Genomic DNA, 21,152 nt, shown 5'->3' with positions numbered 1-21,152 from the left:
AAGGATTTTTCATCAATCCTTACAATCCTTATTTTCTTAGTTTAGCATGTTAGCATTCATAACAATCCCTTCTTAGCACAAAGTGCAACTGAGTCTGATGGGAATGTCAATGGTTTTGGAAGTAACTGATCATAAACAAGATGATGTAGACTGCTGGTATTGGCGTGTCATTGGCTATCTAGCTCAGACAGAATTGACTTCCCCCTTTGCATCCTGCATGTTACCGTTTTCAAAATACACAAACCAAAGCCAAACCTATCCCTACACTTGGTTTAAGCCCTGTGCGTGAAGGAAAAACTATCAAGCTAGCAAACTGCACAGTAAAATGTCTTGTTATGTTTTCTATGGAGTTTTCTTTTGCATGCATATAGCTATTTAGCAAATTTAGCCACAAGTAAATGTTTCACCAAAACAAGTTCCCTCAGAACACTATTTTGCAAGAGCACTGCCGCTGCATCCTGGGCTGAGAGCCACCCAAGACGATTCCGATTGGTTGCAAGAAATACAAACGACCCAGGGCGTTTTTTTCCCTTTCCCTGAGAGATAAACATTGCTTTCAGTCGATCAAAGTGACCTTTACCTACATGTGGGAGGTTACTGGGTATGAGGTCAGCTACTAATATTCATCCTCACTTGAATATCAATGAGGTGCTGATTACACCGAAACAGTAAACCAAGTTTAGAGCAGTCTGTAGGCCAAAGGTTTAGTGGAGGTTAGCAGATATTCCCACCCTGGTCACTGCAAGGCCGAGGAGGTGACCTGAGGTATATGAGCCCATAGCTCAGTGTAGGTTGGAGGGTAACATGAGACCCATATAGCCCTGATGGAAGGTTAGGTCTCCAAAAGGTCAAGGCTATAAAGACCTCATTAAATCAAGGTCAATTAATATCTTTGCCTCCTCTGGCTTCCTAGATTAAAGGCACACATGAACAGTAAATAAGACACAGAGCTCTTGCTTTGATTGGTGTGTATATTATGTGCATGTGTGTGTTTAATTCCTCACTCCATGAATTACAGTCTGTAGAAAAGGTCATATGCTTCACTTAAAGAACCGCCCAATCAATACACCACAGTCTGTGGTCATACTCTGGCTCTTCTGGGAGTGTAACTCTGCTGAAGATCTCGACTTCAAAGTGCTCTGTTTTTATGGAAGTCTTAAAACACAAGGGGTGATGGTGTGTAGTAATAGTGTTTGCAGCTCTGAAGCAAAGGAGTAAGGAGTGAGAAGGACTCACATTACACACTGTCAAAGCCTATGAGTAAAAAGTGAAAAGTACTAACAGAGGGACACAGACTGTAAACAGCATCAAGTGAAGGCTGAGAGAGGCAATGGAAAAAGAAAAAGGGCCAACATTTAAATTGACCTCTTAAAGTGCACATACACACACACACAGTTTACTGAGCCAGCAGTGGAAATGTAGTCATCTTTTGTTCTCGCAACATGATGCTCCCCTGTGGAAGTGAAATTCTCTCAGAGTGTCGGGACAGGAAGAGGGAGTCCGCCCACACAAGGGGCCGAGTCACATCAGCTGTCAGACACACTGGAACATTAAGTACAGGGTTTTACACTCTAATCTGTGGGTGACTGTGTGTTTGTGTGTCTAAGAGACTGAGGCGGAGTGTTTTCATATGTGAGCAGTTCTCCATCCAGTTTTGGTCATGCATGACCCCACTTGGACTTTAATATTAGCCCAAAGAACTTGGCTAAAATTCCTTAAGTCACACTTGTTTATGTGAATGCACTTTGGGCCCTGTCTTACACCTGGTGCAAAGCAATGCACAGAACAGTGCAATTGGCATTGGTAGTTTCAGACTAACGCAGCTGTGATTTTCAGGCCACTGCCCAAAGTTGTGTAAGAAGAAAATGTATTTTCACCTGTGGGTTTAAATGAGGTGTGGTCAGTTTCAGTATTGGCCTATTGCTATTTTTAAGGGCAGTAGAAAGCGACTGTTATACTGACTAACAAAAAAACTGGTCCCTTAATCCTGCTTTTTAAATGGTGCATTATTTAAATAGGAAGATGTGCCTACACAACACAGGTACACTCAGCTTTGTACACACACTTTTTTTATGTTTTTGGTGAGCGGCAAGCTTTCATTTTCCCCCATCTCCTGACATCATTTTATCACGTTTTGCAGTGTGCAGTTCTTCTGGAAATGCCAGAAGATAAGAACATGCTCACTGCTACCTCCTCCCAGAGCTGATTCACCTCAGGGAGTTTTGGTGGATTGCTGCTGCTCTCATAGATGGTCTGCTTGGGCGCTTTCACTTCGCACATGAGCAGATCCGCCTCCTCAGCAGAAAACTATTTGCATTTCCAATTTGCCAAATCTGCCATTTAAATAGCAACGTAAGCATACCTGGCTTTCAAATGGAATGGAAGATGACAGTCTGCTTGGTTGAACTCATTTCATGTCTAAAACACCCCTATGTTTGATTAAGGAAGTAAATACAACCCATTTGCGCCATACTTTGCATCAAGATTATTTGTCGTTTAACTAGTAAAAGTTGACCTGAACTTGCCCTAAAAGCACACGAGCCTTGCACTTTAGACCATACATTATAGATCATTTAAATGGGGTCCTTTGTGTGTTAGCATGGATTGAAAACATTCACTCTGACTTGGACATCAGTACCAATCTTCTGAGGATTTACTTGGTTCCCCGTTATGTTACATATTGAACATTATGTGCACATTCACAACCCACTTCTCACCAGTAAACATGTCCGTACGCTCCTGATCTTATTGAGCTCCAGCAGCAGCCTCTGGGCCTTCTCATGATTCCCGCAGTACTCATCATAAATCTGGAAACGACTCCTCTGCAAGTGACGGAGAATGACAAGGTGAGAAGGACTCATGAGGAGAAAAAAGGACAAATAACTGGCAGGAGGTAAGAGAAAGAAGGCAACAGAGTGATACAGAAAATGGGAATAGGAGAGGAGGGCGTGAGGAAATAAATTAAGCCAAAGGCGATAGAGAAGACAGATATACTGACTGAAGACATAAAGAAAAATGGTAGAAAAGAAGGCAAAAACAGAACACAGAGCAGATAAACGATTTACAGGATTCATAGCGCATTCCTCTTCACACTCCTCTCGATCACGGAATAAATAATGTATATCCAGTATATATGTGGGGGGCTGCAGTCATATCCTATCATCCGCCTTACAGCCATTTGACCGACAACTCTTCACCACAGCAGTTCTCATGACATTCATACTCCATTGTCTTTGAGAGGCAGCAGCGGGATCAGACCACACAGCCTTTAAATCACTCACTACAAAGTCACTGCAGAGCAGCAAAAATAGTACACGGCATGGTCTTCAGCCATGCTGCTCCGCCTCAGAAGACAAAGCTGGCGATGTGAAGAGACATAACTGTCATAACAACAAGCGGGGGCGCTTTGCAAAACACAACTTTGTGATTATCTGGAGAGTACGCTCTTCTTGCTGAATTGTGTTTTTGCTAAGAGGTCAGTTTATGAACCTCCATAAAGATTATTTTTTGGCCCAGGGGACTATTTCATTGTAAAAGGGAGGAGTGGAGTCCAATTTGCAGGGCTGAATCACAGAGAGATTTTGATTTAAGCAATCCACTGTCCAGCTGGCTTACTCCCCTATATGAGTTTCTATAGTAAAGTTAGATTTTGCAATTCTTTCTTGGAACTTAGAGCATCAACAAATCACCACAAAGAAGAGAAAAAGCTGCAGAATAAGACAAAGGACAGAAAATTAGTCCAAGTCTTATCTCAATGGGCTCACATGGTCACTCATGACTGAATTATGGTCATGAGTTTTCAGTTATGCCGTAAATTACATCCCATTTTCTCAATGAGGGCATCTCGTTCTCTTTCACCTGTATCAGCAGCAGCACGATGCTACATCAGTGCCCTACTGGCAGAGACGTCGCCTTCAGCCTAACAGAAGGATGGTGAGATTTATTAGACTTTGAAACCTATTATATGCCAGTGAGCTTCAAGGCTCTGCATCAAAGACATGTGATATATAGCAGCGGTGAGCAGTATATCAGAGCCGTATCAAGCATATCACACATGTGCCCTCCCTCATCATGGGTAATCCAGAGAGATGAATTGACAACATGTGGCGTGTCTTATCATTCTCAGCAGTACTCAAAGACAGAACTGCATTTGAGCTTTGATAGCACAGTAGGAGAGAAATTCTTTACATTACTGCTCCAGTGAACAAAGGATTATTGAAAACAGAGCTTTGCATTGATTGGACTAAACTATAAGAGCAAGACAAGATGGTGACATGATAATCAAAAGTGGCAAATGATTTTCAAGAGAGGAATGGCGCTCCCATGTGTTACTCACAAAGTGCAGGAAGCAGCGGCCAATTTCATGGTGAGCATGAGGGTCAGGCTGGAGCAGCTCTTCCACCATGGACAGGAAGTCTCTGTGAACGGCCAGGATCTCCTCAATGTTGGAGAATAAAACCTGACACAGAAGGACACAAAGACACTGGATGGTCAGATTAATGAAGCACGTATGTGTGTTGTGGTTTTCAGTGTCTGTAACTTCTGCTTTCGATTGCCCATAAGCCATTAACTGGTAAATAAGCGTTTGATTTTAATGGAAAAAAAATGCAAATTTATGTAAAATACAAGAGGCACTGTCCTTTTACCTCGACGCGCCATTGACTCAGTGAGCTTGGGCACCGCATTTGAAAAGGGGCTATCTATTTAGTGTTTCTGATATTTTAGTGTTTTATGTAGTAAATGTATTTTAATTTATTTTTTCTTGGTTTTAAGTTTACGGTCAAATTTGATCAGATCATTTTGAGAAATTTCTCACAAGTAATCCTACACTTAACTCTCCGCCTCTCCCATCTCATTCACCAGATGGCATTGAGATCTGCCGACATGCTAAGTCAAGCGTGGGCACCAAGAACATGACAGAGTGAGAAGCCAGCAAGGGAGGTATATATTGTAGTGATGCACAGGTTGCGCTAAAATCCGCAGCAGCAATCGCAGCACAACAAAAATGATGAGTGTAACTTAACTGATTATTTAAATCGTCACATATGCCTGCAGGATCAGTGAGGACCTGATGCTAATTAATGTTCTGTGTTCTTCTACACATACTTTGTGTGTGTTTTTGCATGTATAAGAGCGAGAACACAATGGTAGCCCCCTTCCAGAAGGTGCATCGCAGAGCTGTGTGTGTGTGTGTGTGTGTGTGTGTGTGTGTGTTTGTGTGTGTGTTTGTGTGTGTAAATTAACTTGTAGACTGATGTGTGTTACCAGACAAAAATAGTCTCTGTGGTTGACCAATTAACATTAACTGTGTCGACATCCCTATTGTGTGTTTTTAATATTCTTTCCAGCTGTTTTTTCCTCCAGTAGTGTTCCAAAGATTGCCCAAATCAATACTTTGGCATATTCTGCTTTTTTTGTGGCCATGTGGCACTAGGCGAAGGAATTTTTGAGGCTACGCTATAAAGACTGAGGTTTCTTTGTAATGGGCATCTTGACTAGAGGCTTCTTTGATATTTTAATTTCAAACATTATTTGAGATATTTCAACAGAGAAGTGGGGAAAAGGAGCACATTTTTAAGATCAGTTGTATGGAAACTTTGCCTTCATGTGGTGTTGACTTCTGCCCCTTTTATGTCCTTTTTGTGGTGATATTAAAAGGACAAAACAACTCTGGATGAAGGAGGAAGTTAGTGAAATACAATCAAAGCATGAAAACCAGAAAAGTCTTTTATGGGTGTTGTGAGCGAAAAATAAAAAAAGCAAAAAAATAGTTACAATTTAATCAGTACTTTTCTTCTCCAAAGGACTGGATGTTGTTGAGCTGCTTGGTGACATCACAGCCTAACCCCACGATGACCCACGTTATCCAAACCCCTCTCTAGTCTGTACAGCATGTTCCCAAACAAAACACAGCATGGATAGACATATTCCAAAACACAGGACGTGCAGTAAATATCCACTAAATGTGTATTTACCTTCCAGAGTAAGCAAGCTCAGCGAAAGAGTCACACTCACACTGTGAGAGAGCATCCTTTATTATCCTCCAGCCAGAAATAGATTATATTTACAGCTGCTTCCTGGATCTCCCACCACTTCTTTCTCCATTCAGAACTTGACTATTTTAGGTTGACAGAGCACCCTGAACAAGGGACCCACTTTATTTAATTCCCAGTCTTTTCATGGATCAGGTTACTGTATGAAAAAAAGGTCTGTGTGCAGTGTAAAAGTCAATCGCCGTTGACATTTTTACAAATCTCAATTATGCAGTCCCATACCTCACAGATTGACCCTCACCTTAACAGTCTCCTCTGTGATGTTCTTGTCGATTTTGGTGGCTGCATACTGGTTGAGACGATGTAGAAACACCTGAAGCAGAAAAGGAAAGCAACAGTTAACACTTTTGAACCAGCCCTTCCTGGGATTAAATTACATTTTGGCGTCTAAACGCTTGCACCTTTAACGAGACAAATAGAAGATTTGATGCTTTGTGTGCAGCTGCAGCACTTGGCTGCCAGAGCAAATTGGTAACTATCACAATGGACACTTGATACACACGAACCACAATCTTCTGCACCAGTTAAAAAAAAAACATAATCATTGCAGCGCATGGTATTTCAAAGGCAATGTTAAGTGGCTGGGGATGGGAGCTGGAAAGGCCAACAGTGTGTGAATTGAGATGGATGGGAAGTGCTCCTCAGTCCCCGAGGACGTCTGTTCCCAGGCTGCTTCACCGCACAAGCCCTCAACAACCCATTTAATGCTTCAGGGCACTTTCTGAGAATGGCAAATTAAGAAGGTGTGCTTCGAATGTATTCTTAAAATGTGACTGAGGAGGAATTAGTCATTTTCTGACCTCTGCCTGAGGGAGAGCTTTTAAAAAAGACATCCATCAACAGGTACCAGACTTGAATCTTTATGTTCGGAATAACGTTTGTTAGACAGAAAAAAAAAGCTCCGGGGAAAACAAATTGGTGGCATCACGCTTTGATTTTGATTGATGCCTGTGATGCACTTTACTTTGGGGAAGCTATGATGAAATCCAAAGCAAGGCTTAAAAATCAAAACTTTCATAAAATATAAAGCACAGGAGAAATTGCATTCAGTTGCTCTGAATTCGAGCTTCATCAAACTTGATGTCAAGTAACAACAACAGCGTCCCTGATGTACATGTTGCCGTCAAATTTGAATGAGAGTAAGTTAAGCAGCAGGAAAAAAAAATATCCTTGGCACAACATCACAAAAACACGCTTGTGTGATTTGGGTTTTGTCTTGTATTTGTTTTCATTTCCCACGTCACACAACTAACTTTATTTATCCTTCAAATGGCGTAAAAAGGCAGAGACTCAAGCAAGATAAAAGCAGAAACAAGATTTTTAAGTTGAATCAAATGTGTATTTGGATTTTATTATGCTAAACCTGTCTGCTAAAACACGATGGAGACTCATGACATTTAAAATAAATGAACGAAATTAAAGAAAAGTGAGGCAAAGAAGAAATTAAAGGTACACTATCTAGGATTGCCGGTTACTGTTTGTAAACACACTTGCCAGTGAAAGTAAAAGCAAACCCTCTCGTTTGGCGTCTATATTTGCGTCTCCTGGATGCCTGCTGCTTACAGTCTGGCACTTGGTTGCTAGTGTTACCTTTTTATATAGTCCTGACCTCACCTGTGTGTTGGTGGGATCGACACCCAAAAACATCCCCAACACAGAAAAAAAGAAGAAAATAGGGATCCACCAGTTGTGAAATTTTGGGCCGATACCGATGTGTAAAGTAATATTTTTTGTATTTTATTTAATTTTTTATTTATTTCCCCTTTCATGCCAAAGAAACAAGGAAATCTTAAATTTTAAAAAAGAACTGAACTGTTTTAAAGTCTTTCAGCCTTGATTGACTTGACAGTACTTTTGAATGAGCAAAAAGCAAATCAGAAACATAAAAAAAGCTTTATAATAACCTTCTTTCATATAATTTTTTTACTGTTTCAAAAGTTTTTTTGCTGTATTTATCATAATTTCCTATCTAATATCCATTTTATATTGATGTAAAACAACTGTAGTACTGTTTACTTTCTCACCAAAAAATACATTTTACAAGATTACACTGAACACGTCATGTACATTCTTCTGGATGACGGGATGATGTTAATTTCAAACTCTCAAATTCTTGGTAGAGAAACTCTTTTGAACCTGTGCCAAACTGATGTGACCCCACAGTCAACAAAGTCAATATCAGCCAATACATAGTTTTTTAGGAAAACCCTGCATAGTATATCTTTATTAAACAGTTTGATTCCACTGTAACACGATTACAAGCTCACAAAGAATGAAGCGTGGCTGTCAAATTCTGACTTAATAAACGGCCTGTCACTGATCACACCAATCCTCACACAAAACCACTGCGACATGACAGACAACATAATAGGCAGAGAGACAGTGCTACAAAACAAAACATTGTGACACAGAAAAACACTTCAGCAGCACAAAGCTTCATTTCATGGTACAGCGTGACATAAACCAACAACAGTAGCTCCATAAACCAGGATTCTTTTCAGGCCAAGGACCCCTTAGCTCAAAGAGACACAAAGCAGGGACCCCCTACTACATATATTATATGAAAATGAGTTGCATTTGTGATAATTCTCTGAATATTTTCGGGTTTTCTCTCGTTTGTGCTTGCCTTCAGCTGCTGAGTCACCAGAAGTTATAGTATGGCAATTTTCTTCCATTGTGACTACACAAATCTAATTAGTTCATTGTTGAGTCTAAGTGGTCATTTATGCCAAATTTTGAAAAAAAAAAATCGGAGGTGTTCTTGAGCTACTGCATTCACGAGAATGGGACACATACAAGTTCACCCCGACCTTAACCTTTCGCCACTAAAATCTAATTAATTCATCATAGAGTCCAGGTGGACATTTGTGCCTAATTTTAGGAAAATCCCTCAAGGCCTTCATAGAGATATAGCCGTCATGAGTTTGGGATGGAAAACCTAAAAAAGTAACGCCTCCAGTCGCTGGCACAGAAGTAGGGCTCGGCGATATAGCTTTAAAATAATATTGCGATATTTCAAGGCTATATCGCGATACGCAATATATATATCCCAATATTTTTAAATGTCCTTTACACTAATGTTAACTACTAAAGTACAAAATTACTGAATGAACTGCAGTTACAATCATGTCAAATAAGTTAGCTACTGTATTTTAATAAAGCTGAACTTGAATTTATACTCGATGTTTGCTATATAGTCATTTTATATACTGCACGTGGAACATGCCATAAAACCTTGAGTATATTTTATATACCACCCACCCCTACACAGAGGCATAAAAACTTAAATTAAAACCTGAATTAAATTATCACACAATAATTTGTTCCCCCCATCTCGCAGGGTACAACCCAGGGAGACCCCCTATTAAAGACCCACGCCATGAAGAAATGACAAACATGAAGCTCCACACTGAAAGGCAGTGTGATGCATTCAATCATTGTGAGCGTAGTCACAAGTTCACATCTGTTTTTGCGGTTGACCCTAACCATGGGCGTCCCTTTACCGCCCCACAGAGGGCTGTAATGCCATCTGTTGTCCAGCGCAGCCACACAGCAGGCAGCCTGACCTGAGCAAGCCAGCGTAATGCAACCACAAAGCATGTAAACAGCTCACTTTAATGAGCAAGAATTATTTCTTGACACTAAGATCTAAGTGAGTGGTTGAGACTACGCTGAGCTTATTGGGAAGTTTCACATGATTAATTGTGAACAGATGGTAAGGTGGTTAGGCTAAATCTGTGGTAAAAAAAAAAAAAAAAAATCTGGCTAATTAGAAAGCCAATGTTCTGTTTTTAAAAATAACAATAGACATGAAGAAATAACTAAAATCATCTAAATCAAATTACACTGACATCAAGCAACACTTCAAAGGGGAGTGTGTAAGTGAATGCTTGAATGCGGGCTTGTGGTTGGAAAAAAAAGGGGGGGGGCTTAAATAATCAGCCTCTTTGTTGTAGGCCAACTCCACACTGATTACCATTCTGTAGCTGCCTTGCCTCGCAACTCTGCCACTCACAAGCATTAGCACCTGATTAGCAAGTCTAATATGTACAAACACAGAGCAGACTTCGACGGGCCCTCGCAAAGGCATGATAGAACTTACTGTACTGGACCTTAGCTGGGCAAAAGGGGTGCTGATTTGCATCAAAAACCGGCTCCCTGTCACTGACGCATGACATCAAACATGGTCTCATTAGGTAGTCTCAGTTTTAAAGCTGAAGAGTCTATTCAACAGGACATAATCACTATATCTGCAAAGCACTAATTATACAGTATATCTACAGCTATGGGGGGGCTCTGCAGCAAAACATAAGGAGCCACACTGCAGATGCTTATCGCAAGTAAACAACATGAGAAAAAAGGCACGGCATAATGGAGTGCAGGAACTCTAAATCTGATTGGAGGGGGATAATAAATCGTGTTATAAACCCAGAAGATAAGAGAGTGTTTGTTTTTGTCGCGCAGAAGTGATGGCGTAAAACCGAAAAACATCTTTCATGTAGTTTGGAGATGAATGTACCGCGCAGAAAAAAGGCCACACGAAAGTCTGAACCATTCATCTGAGACACTGTTTGTGTTATTCCTAGAGCGGTGGACAGTCTGGATTTGTGGAAACGAACATGTCTTATCCGAGGAGACAGCCAAGACTGCCTTGTTGATGTTGTTAAGAGGCTGATCCTGGAACAGCTCCATGGACAGTGAATGGAAAACTGACTGACTGTCTGGATTTATGGACAGAGTAACAGTACCCAGGGTGACTGTGAATAAATACAAGCCCATTTCCAGGTTTGTACAGTACCTGACAGTGCTGCAGTACATAAATGCACGGCTCATTTGCAAACGCATTGTGTGTGTGTATCGACTCTATTATTGCAAAAATGATCCAAATCCAGTATTGTAATTCAGTGTCACCTGATTCGTCTATTTATTGCATCACAGAGCCGAGCATCTGTTCTCTGGTTTAAAGCTATGACAACAACAATTACTAACTAGAAACTAATTCAATTTGTGATTCATTTTACAGCAGTTTCACACAAAAAGCATGAAAAAATGCAGCTGAAGAACTGTTTAAAACTCAGCCACTCTTAAAAAAAACTCTGGTCCACCACAGTTGCTATCTCCGTCCTCAAACTCTGTAACGACCGATTGAATTCCAGCGGGACACATTTTGTTCCCTAGAACTGGATGTGCTTTCTAGCAGGAATCCACCACGTCTGGGCACCGGCCACTAATGAATCACAAGCAGACTTCATTACATTTTAAATCTCCAAAGGAACTGTTCATGATCCATGTCACGCTTTCCGTGACCAGAGACGGAGTGACATTTTGAACCGAGCAGAAAATATTGAACTACAAGTCAAAGTTTTTTCTACAATGTAAGTTTATGACTATTCTTTGAGGGTTTTGTTTTTTTAGATATTCTGAAAGATGATGAGGTAAAGTGATGACCTCAGAAGACAAAGAGGATAAAAAAGTTAGACAACAGCTGTGATTTGCTTACAGTGTTCTTTCCACTGGTCATTCAAGGAAAGTTAGACTCATCTCCAAAATGGCATTACTCACCATCATCCACTTTTTGGGGTAATAAAGCAGTGATTGCTCTTTTCTGAATCAGATATTTATAAATATATTTGGATTGGACTGGATTTCCTTTAAACTCGTTGGATGCACATTTTCTATTCTAAATCCTGTATCAACAGCATTCAACTAGGAAAACAAAAACTGTCATTTTCTTTTCTTAGGCCCAAGTATAATCACCTCAATTGTCACTCTGATGGCTAAGGGGGGATTCACATTAAAATGCCATTAAAGTTTTCATTATTCCACAGAGCAGATGGGTGAGATGAATAGATTGGTCCAATCACTGCGTGTGGCCCTACCTGCCATTAATCAACACCAGCTCACACGCTGTGGGCAACAAAGTGGTGGTAGAGGAAATCACGGCTGCACTGCCTGACGCAGAGATGCTCAGATGTGATAACAACCTGACCTTTACTGTCACACTAAAACTAAAATCAAGGGACTGAAATCAAGCTCAGTAATCAAACCTGAAGGCCACATCATAGACCTTTACATCATTGACTCACTGCTAAGGCTGCACAATTTATTATTCAGGGTTTCCACACATTTTATGAACAAAATTTTAAAACTTAATAACCTTTCATTGAAGGACCCATAATTAAATGACCTTTTACAAACAAAACTGCATGGTATACTTTACTCCAAATGTTCGTTATAGTATTATAGGTGGTATGCCGTTATAGAGCAGTGGAGCTCTTGGGAGTGAAGTGCACATTCACACTCGGAGTTTATCCATATCCATCTCAAAAATTTGGTACAAATAGTGGGGCACAGGTATGAAAACCTTGAGATTCATGACCTCAAATGTTTTGTCATACAGTCACAATATTATTTTTACCCCACTTGCCTGGCATTATTCATATTCACATATCAGACTCAAACTCTGTTCAAACATACTTCCAAAAATTAATTAAAAAGAAATTTAAAAACCATATGTGATGGTAAAAAAATGTCACATATTGACTCATTTTAGAGATATGTTATATCTATTGATGCGTAATATTTATTTGCCTTTTTTTACATTAGACTAAGGTCATCCGTGGAAGATTACTGAAACAATTTCATTAAACAAACAAAATTCCACTTTTAAAACGTTTTCCACAACTGTGGGAATTTTTTTAAATCTCTATAATCATCCCAATATCAACTTGCTTGATAAACACATCATGAAACAAGGTATAAGACTGCAATATTCAACAACGTTATTGAATATTGCATCTTTTCCATATATTGTGCAGCCCTACTTACTATGAGTGGACACAGTGGTCTGTCTATGAGTGACAGCTAACTCAATAACTGCACTTTGCTGACTTATGCTTTTTCAACAGATGAAACTGTAACCCAGCATCCTCTGAAAATCAGTGTCATACTGGAGAGGAAAGGGAGAGGAGTAATAGACTGGCTGGAGGGCTGTTTCCATGCCGACAGTTTGTGTGCTGACTGAACTAACCTAGTTCAGGACACTTTGTGAATGGACATTATGCAATGTTGTCCCTCCGGCATCCCTCCACCAGATTGGAAAGATACAATCAGAGGAAGTCTAGCCACTCCTATTGTATATGTTGATCTCTGTGTCAGTGACACTAACAATTACATAACAAGAGAGACAACGATGGACATTCCTGCGCTGTAAAATAAAGTGTGTGTACAGTGTATTTGCCAAACCAGAGCGTGTGCTTCGGTCAAATAAAAATGTTAAAGTGGATGTGAAGTGAGTGGAACAGGGAATAAAGAAAGTGCACGGGGAGAAAGAGCATGTCGTTCATCACAGCCAGCAGATTGGGCTGTGACGGGAATACAAATCACACCAGAGAGGAGGGAGCACTAAACAGATCCAAAAGAGCAAAATGATGCAGCAAATCGCTTTGATAAAAGAAAAGAAGCCATCTAGCTGCTCCCATGCTACAGAAATTAGTTTGAATCAAGTACAAAGCTCGCCTCAAACATCTGCTAATGCATTCAAAGTTGAAACTATTGGAGGAGTGGGTAGGAACACGGGGCCTGTTTGATGTATTGCATGCAAAACAACCATTTCAGGTCTCTGAGGATCAATCAGTTCAACTGTAGAACACTTTGCTCTCCTTCAGATTAAAAGTACTGCAGCTACTTTATTTTAAAAAAAAAAAAAGTATAAAAAAAGGTGAAATGTCAGCACAATTTTAAAACTTCATCCGCTGCCAAAGTTCAGTTGCTTTTGCAGTGATGTGGAATCTATTGCTAACAATTGAAATAGGTCCAGTTCATTGGCACTGGTCACCAGTATAAACTCTGGAAGAATGAATGGGCCTTTCTCAGAGTCTATTGGACAAACTGGCTCTTTTGTCCACAGATGATTCACTGATGCGCTTTGTTTTCCTGATTGGAGAACTGGCAAACAAGCACACACATCCTGTTTATTTTTCCTCCATGTCTTATATTTAGTGGTATGAAGAAAAGATTAAAATAGAACACGCGTGCACAGGTATTTCCGTGTTTTCTAATCCACCATCTGTGGAAGAATCCTCTCTTGTCAACAAACAAAAAAAGAAAGACAAAGACCATTCAATGCCAGAGATGGAGACAAACAACAGCTTCCCCACGAAAAAGCCCACTGTAGTGAACCACTAGACTGTGAAGGTATGCTCATTAACGTAACAGTCTTTTTGAGCTTGTGTGTGTTTGTTTCTTTGTCATACATCTGTCCCCGAGGGTGGCAGAATAAAAAGTGAAACACTGTGATAACAGTTAAAGGAAAACATGTAACAGGTGCACTAGCAGCTTGGCACCCTCAGGCAAAGCTCTGGAAACACCTGAGATCTGGATTTTCTGTGTGTGTGTGTGTGTGTGTGTGTGTGTGTGTGTGTGTGTGTGTGCTGGTGAGAAAATGAGAGAGCAGCAGCATTACAGAGGGAGACAAGGCAGACATAATATACAGATTAAGAGGAAGTAGAGAGGAAAGGGAAAAAAAAGAAAGCCTTGTTTGGCCTTCTTAACACAGAAACCCTGTAGGGAGGATGTGAGGCCTTCACTATACTTCCTGCACAGAGGGACTGCTTTTAAACCAGAATTCAGCATTATAGGGTTAAATCTCATGGCCTCCCATACACACACCTATACACACCACATTTCAGGCAGAAAAAAACTCAACGTCCGCTCAAAAAGTCCTGACCAGGGACAAACAGAGTCAGTCTCAGATGCTGAGAGCACGCAGGGGAACATCCGAAAAGAGAGAAAAGGCTCTTTGTCAGGATTCTCTCCCAAAAGCCAGAACACTCCCGTCTTCAGCAGGTCCTGATGACACCTCCAGGAGTCATCCCGAGCTTTCCATCCCATTAGTCTGCTGGCTAGTTTTCCCAAAAAGGCCTGTTTCTCTCCACTGGGAATGTATACAGGAAACAGACGCTTAATGTAGCGGGGAAAGTTAATATGTCTATCCTGGGAGTGACTATTAGGGCTCATCTCCACAGCCCAATGCAGGGTCTCTGGTTTTAATTAACGACAGAGAACACAGAGTTATTCATTTTACAGGTTCTTCAAGTGAGTAAAAAGCTCATTTGACTTTGGGGGACTTTCATTTTAAAGTTCAGGGAGTCTGTATGAGTTCCACGACTCCAATAAAACAGAATAAAATACTGTAAATAAAGATAAGGCTGGGCAATATTGTACATTGATATATTGATATTGTGATATGAGAGTTTATCATGTTAGACTTCGGATAGCATAAAATCATAAATATTGTCTTTTCCTGATTTTAAAGGCTGCATCACTCTATAATTATGTGACTTTCTGAACTTACTAGACAGATCTAGCTGTTCTGTTATTTACTTTTAAGCCTAGTTTAGACCAAAGGTACAAAACAAAGCCATTTTAAACAATTTCATGGTCGCATTAGTGTAAACTGGCAGGTTTTCAGTATGTTGCAGACATTGCAAGCTCTTGCATGTTTTAACTCTTCTCATCGCAAATCTTTGCTCTGAACTGGGCTTCATCCACTCAGTCATTACAGCCACATTACTGACGATTATTTATCAAAAACGTTTTGTGTAAACATTTTGTGAAAGCACCAAAAGTCAAAAAAAATGAGTTTCTCCATATCACTCAGCCTGAGATGAAGAAGCTTCTTTCAAGACAAAAAGAGATAGCTATTGAAATATCATTTATAAAGTTGTTTTTTTGCAGAAAAGCAGGAAAAATCTGTGTTGAAGGGGAAAAATGAAGACCAACTAAGTAATAAGATTTAAAGCATCTCCAAGAACTCAAGATTGTCTGTGAAGGTTATAGAAAAATTCTTCTCTTAAATGCTGTTGTTGTCCTTTCAGTGACCCTGGTACCTAAAGCAATAGATAAACAACTGGAATGAAGCAATTTATGTAATGAATATGTCCGTGTCCAATGTCTCCGCCTGACTCCTGGTGAGCCACTTGCACTGGAGGGAAATGAACAGGAGCATGAAATGATGCTCGAGGTCACGTCCATTAAACTGAATACCTGACAGGCTGTGGCTCTGTTCAATTTCACCCGTCACAGCACTATAAATGGCGGGCATCTTCCGCATATTAGGAGGATCTTTTGACTTGTGAAATTGGATATGAAGCAGTGAGACCAACCTGCAGCAGATAAGAGTTACTCTTTAGAGGCCTAACCTGCCTTGCCTCCCCAATCTCCATGTGCAGCCAAGCGAACCATTACCCACTTATAGCTGGCAATTCCCGATCAGAGCCACACACCAGCACCTCGTATTGATCTGCGAGATGACTAAGCAGAATCATCAGTTCCCCAATCTGTGGCACACTCCCAAGCATGACTGTTACACCCCCAGATTGCTCATTTGATTACCGTTTCAGGCCTCCAAATCATCCGCCTGAGGCTACCCCTGTCATCCATCTCAGCAGGACTGGAGAGAAAAAAAGAAACCTGTGCAGCGTCAGCCTCTCTCACACTTAGAGCCGGACACTGTCAATGGAAAATTGAACAACTGACTTGCCAGTGTCGCCCCCACTCTCCCTAAGCACAACTGTGCCCAGTCGTACAAATACCCCTCCTGCCAGGGTTCTGCTCATCATGCCTTCTTTTTTTCTGTGAATGGACAGAGCAGGAGGCACCTCGCCAACATGGCTGCAACCGAGCAGTATAGACCTCATACTGATTCAGTCCACCTTCTCTTTCAACACAAACAAGAATGGAAACCACTAATTACGGCACATTAACTCCTTTTCATGCAAGCCTTTTTATTTTACATGCACTATTACTACTGACTATTGCTAGTCTGTAATTCCCTCTTTACTTGTAAGTGTAATCAGTCATTGCTGCTCCAATGTGCCCAAAAAAATACATTCATGCAGGTTTCAAGTAATAACCTTAAATATTATCATGCAAATACATTAGGGCTGAGCAATGTATCAATATTATATCATTATCGTGATATAAGACAGCTATAGATTTTGGATATAGTATTTTAACTGTTGATTTTTACCTGGTTTAAAAAGGCTGCATTAAAGTGATGGAATATTCTGAAGTTACCAGACTGTTGTGGCTATTCTGCTGTTTACACACTTAGCCATTATATCTATATTACTGATATTTATCTTAAAATCTCACTGTGTAAATATTTTGTGAAAGGTGCAGTAGTTAACCCTACAACATTGTCGCCATATCAATATCTTGGTAATTGGTCACAAATATCATGACATTTATATCACCCAGCCCTAAAATAAATGTCTATTAAGTCACTATCTCTGAACAAGGTAACAAAATGGTAAAAGAGTCTATAGCCAACTGTTTGCCCTTACATTTCACACAATTATAAACTGAGTGTCTGTGGCATTGCAAGCAATGCAGTCATTGATAGTCCACTCACACAATCACCGTAACATACATATATGCACACACACATGCAAACACCTGCACTGTGTATACTGTGGTAACCCTTTCATCTCACCAGCTGCAGGGCTCATAAAACAAACCAATATACATAAAGTTACCATCCTGGTTTCAAGCCTTCTGCCAAAAAATCCCACTGTAGTCACTACCCTTAATTGCCATAGGTGCCAACAAAGAGGTTGATACGGAGATCTTTGAAATTGTAACTATCAGTCTGACAGCAATTAAGCCTCTAGGAAAAATGGGAGATCCGTTGTAGCCAGCGACTTTCAGGGCCAAGACATCCTCTATCTTGTGTCAGTCATTTTGGCTAATCTCTACAGATATCTGAACATTTTAAAAAAGCTTGTATAAAACTAAACTGTTGTCACATGGTGGGAGCCAAAATTGCATTTCGGTCATGCATCCTGCCTCTCAACACAGACTGTTTACCTGCCGTTGAAACACGATTGGTCGCTACTACTCAGACTACAAATGGAAACCAGAACACTTCCAAAATCTTGTCCCATTGCCTACAGATTCTGCATACATATGCAGCTATCTGTTCATCAAGATTACTTTAACTTAAACTTATCTGACCTCCAATTTTTTGCAAACCAATATAACACCCGAAAACGTCATATTTTCTCCCACAGGTTTAATATGGTGGTGGAAGCTTCCCTTCTAAAGATACCACATTTAAAGCACACAAAATTCCAATAGGGTCTAATGTAGAAAGACAAATTTTTATGGACCTCATATTATAGCATTTTTTAGTTATAAAGTTATTCCTTAAAGTGAGAAACTAAACTACACACATACTTTGACTTCAGACTAGAGAGAATGTGAAAGGCCAGTTTAAAGACTTAAAAGTGCAAAGTAGAGGCTACTAACTGTGAGGGGAGACTTGCAGAGACTGAAAATAAAACGGAGAGAGAAAGAAAGAAGACAGGCAGACATGAAAAAGGATGTCTGCAGACAAGGCATGCTTTCAGACGGAGAGACACTTGTCTCACTCTCAGAGCTTCTATAGCAAATCCCATTCAAGTGCTTAATTAAATAATTTAGAGTGAAGTGGAATTTCCCATCATGTCTGGCTGGGCGGCTCAGAGTGTTTATGGATTCAGAGCCCAGAAATGCTGGACAGACAGACATGAATGACATGGAAAGTGTGAGTTTGAACCACAGGGAGAGCGAACATGCAAACTTGTCTAAACATATTCTGAGGACACTTGGTCAAAATTGTTTTAGTCAGATTTGAAGATGTACAAACAGTGCAGTAGTGTCTGTGGGGACATTGCGTGATACCAAACCACATAGTTGGTAAATTCTTCTACAAACAGTAACTTTAATTTGGCTGACAGAGTAGCATTTAATTCAGTTGTAAACATATTGTGGTCTTTTAGGTGTCATGCAAATACATGGCAATGCTGAAGGTCTGAGAGCACTAAACAGACGCTGCAGGAATACTGATCTGAGCAAGTGTGTGCATGTGTGTGTTCACTACAGCAGAGCATGCCAGCTAAAACACAGGCCTCCTTGTGATGATGACCCCTTCACACTCCATGAACGTCCTGACAAGTGTCTACCGTGGTCCCGCCACTCTTCTACTAGTCGCACGTAAGCACCATGTGACCAGGCAGCTGGCACCGGCCAAAACAAAGGCCGCCTTCTCCTCTGGGCAGCAGGACAGCACCACCTCTGCCTCCTGAGCTAAACCCACTCCATGGATTCAAAGCAGGGGTCCTTTCCAGCCCTATCGCCTCTGCCATGAAGCTCAATGAAGGCAAAACCTTACTTTCCCTGGCCCAGTGGAGACAGTGGGGGAAGTGTGTGTGAGTGTGTGCATGCTGAAGCAGGAAACATGCAGCACAATGTAAAGACGGGGAGGGCCAGGAAGGAAGGAAATCCTGCTTGAAAAATGACCCTAGAGACAAAAGCAAGAGAACTCTCTACAATGTAAGAACCTTCATGAAGGACTCAAACATTTTTGACACTGACAGAAAGAAGGTGTAAAAGACTGTGACCAAAGAGTCATCAATATAGTCATAGGATAAACTGGATATTAACAGAGGTAAAGTTGTTTTTTTTTTCTTGTACCTAAAAATGTCTAGCTGCAGAAGCAGTTTAGATGCTAAGATAACCAGCAAGCTAGGCTAATGTGTTGATGGTTAGTTACATATTTTTGCGGGCGAATGTACTGAAGACACAACACAAGCAGATAAAGAAACATCTTCACCAACGTGACGACACATGCACATAATTTAGAAAACATTCAACAACTTAAATACACACAACAACATCAATTTGACCACACAGACCTTGTGAGAGGCCAAAGAACCATGTCGACTTATAAGGTGCAGTTATATTACCCAACCTTTCTTGCCGTGCAACAGTCAAAGTCTGCACAACCGCTGCAGTGGCATTCTTGGCTAATGTATGAGGGGACAGTAACATTATACTGCCACCATTAAGCTGTAACATGCTACCTGCTACACCTCTGCCGAGATAGGCTGATAAATAAATAACACATTGGTAAAAATGTTAAAAAATAAAAATATTAAAAGTAAAAATATTTACTGTACAGATGTGAGTGTGGTATTAATCTTCTAATGTCACTCTGCAAGACAGTGAATAAGTGTATTTCCCAAAATGTTGAACATTTCCTTTAACAAATGAAGCATGAACAGGAAACTATGCCCAAAGTTCAATTCCACATTCAGCTTTCAGTGCACATTTTGGTCCCACTCACTGTTTGAAGTTCTACACCAAGCCCATCACACAGCTCAAGAACATTTGCAAAAACCTTTTTGCTATCAGACGTCTCACTAAAAATTTAAATATTCAACATTTCCAGTAATTCAGTGTGGGCATGCATGTAACTGCATTCTTCTCAATCACATGTTCCACATCTAGGAAATTGCTGAATCTTTTTTTTTTCCTTTGTTAAGATGAACGGATAAAGTATTGGAAGGCATGCAAAACCAGCGACTCCAAGGCAGCATTGCTCAATGTGCAGATGAAGGATAATCCTACTCAGTGTTTTTATTGATGCAGGACTCATGGTTGGCGCAAAAATCTCAGCTGGAGAGGGCTCTGTTGTCGCTGAGCTGATTGTCACCATCATTCATCTTCAGGCTGGTTAAAGACAGATTTATCTTTAAGATGTGGATGCTAAAGAGGTTTACACACACAGTGCGTCTACTGACAGTGCACATACAGAATTTCTAAAAAGCACAAAAATATGACCAAACAAAGATGGAATGCATTTACACTTAAACTCAGGCAGGTCTCTTGTGTAGTGGCTGTGCAGCGAAATTGAAATGCAAGTGAGCCACATCATCAGTTCAGGGGCCTCACACTGGGGACAGACACAGGAGAGAAACTGTCTCTATTCTCAGAGAGCACAGACTGACCAAATCTAATTAAAAAGAGTCGAGGAGAAAAACATCTCACCTCCGTCTCTGCCTCCATTTCTTTCTTCTGCTTCTCTAACGCACACATATACGTAATTGTGTCTATGCACAGAGAACAAAGTTAAATTTAAAAAGAAACTTTGTACGAGATTCAAGATTTGGGCCAGTAATGGGGAAACATTTGGCTAGTAGGATTTTAATAAACCTTCACATAGAAAGAAAAGGAAAAATACACTTCTTGTCAACGCAGCATCCAAAATAATGG

At 40.4% G+C, this 21,152-nt stretch overlaps 1 protein-coding gene across 1 annotated transcript in view; it reads right to left on the bottom strand.

The window, feature by feature from the left end:
- Positions 1-21,152, bottom strand: part of prex2 (phosphatidylinositol-3,4,5-trisphosphate-dependent Rac exchange factor 2) — a 115,989-nt gene that overhangs the window by 89,041 nt on the left and 5,796 nt on the right. The window contains exons 2-4 of the mRNA XM_042510369.1: positions 6,295-6,366; positions 4,337-4,459; positions 2,718-2,822 (exon numbers count right to left, since the gene is read on the bottom strand). Of these exons, the coding sequence (XP_042366303.1) occupies positions 2,718-2,822; positions 4,337-4,459; positions 6,295-6,366 (300 nt within the window). The remainder of the gene's footprint in view (positions 1-2,717; positions 2,823-4,336; positions 4,460-6,294; positions 6,367-21,152) is intronic.

This window comes from Plectropomus leopardus, chromosome 21 (genome assembly GCF_008729295.1).
Source record: "Plectropomus leopardus isolate mb chromosome 21, YSFRI_Pleo_2.0, whole genome shotgun sequence".
Taxonomy (NCBI): Eukaryota; Metazoa; Chordata; class Actinopteri; order Perciformes; family Serranidae; genus Plectropomus; species Plectropomus leopardus.
The sequence above is the reverse complement of the archived record's forward strand: the minus strand, read 5'-3'. Positions and strand labels throughout refer to the sequence as shown.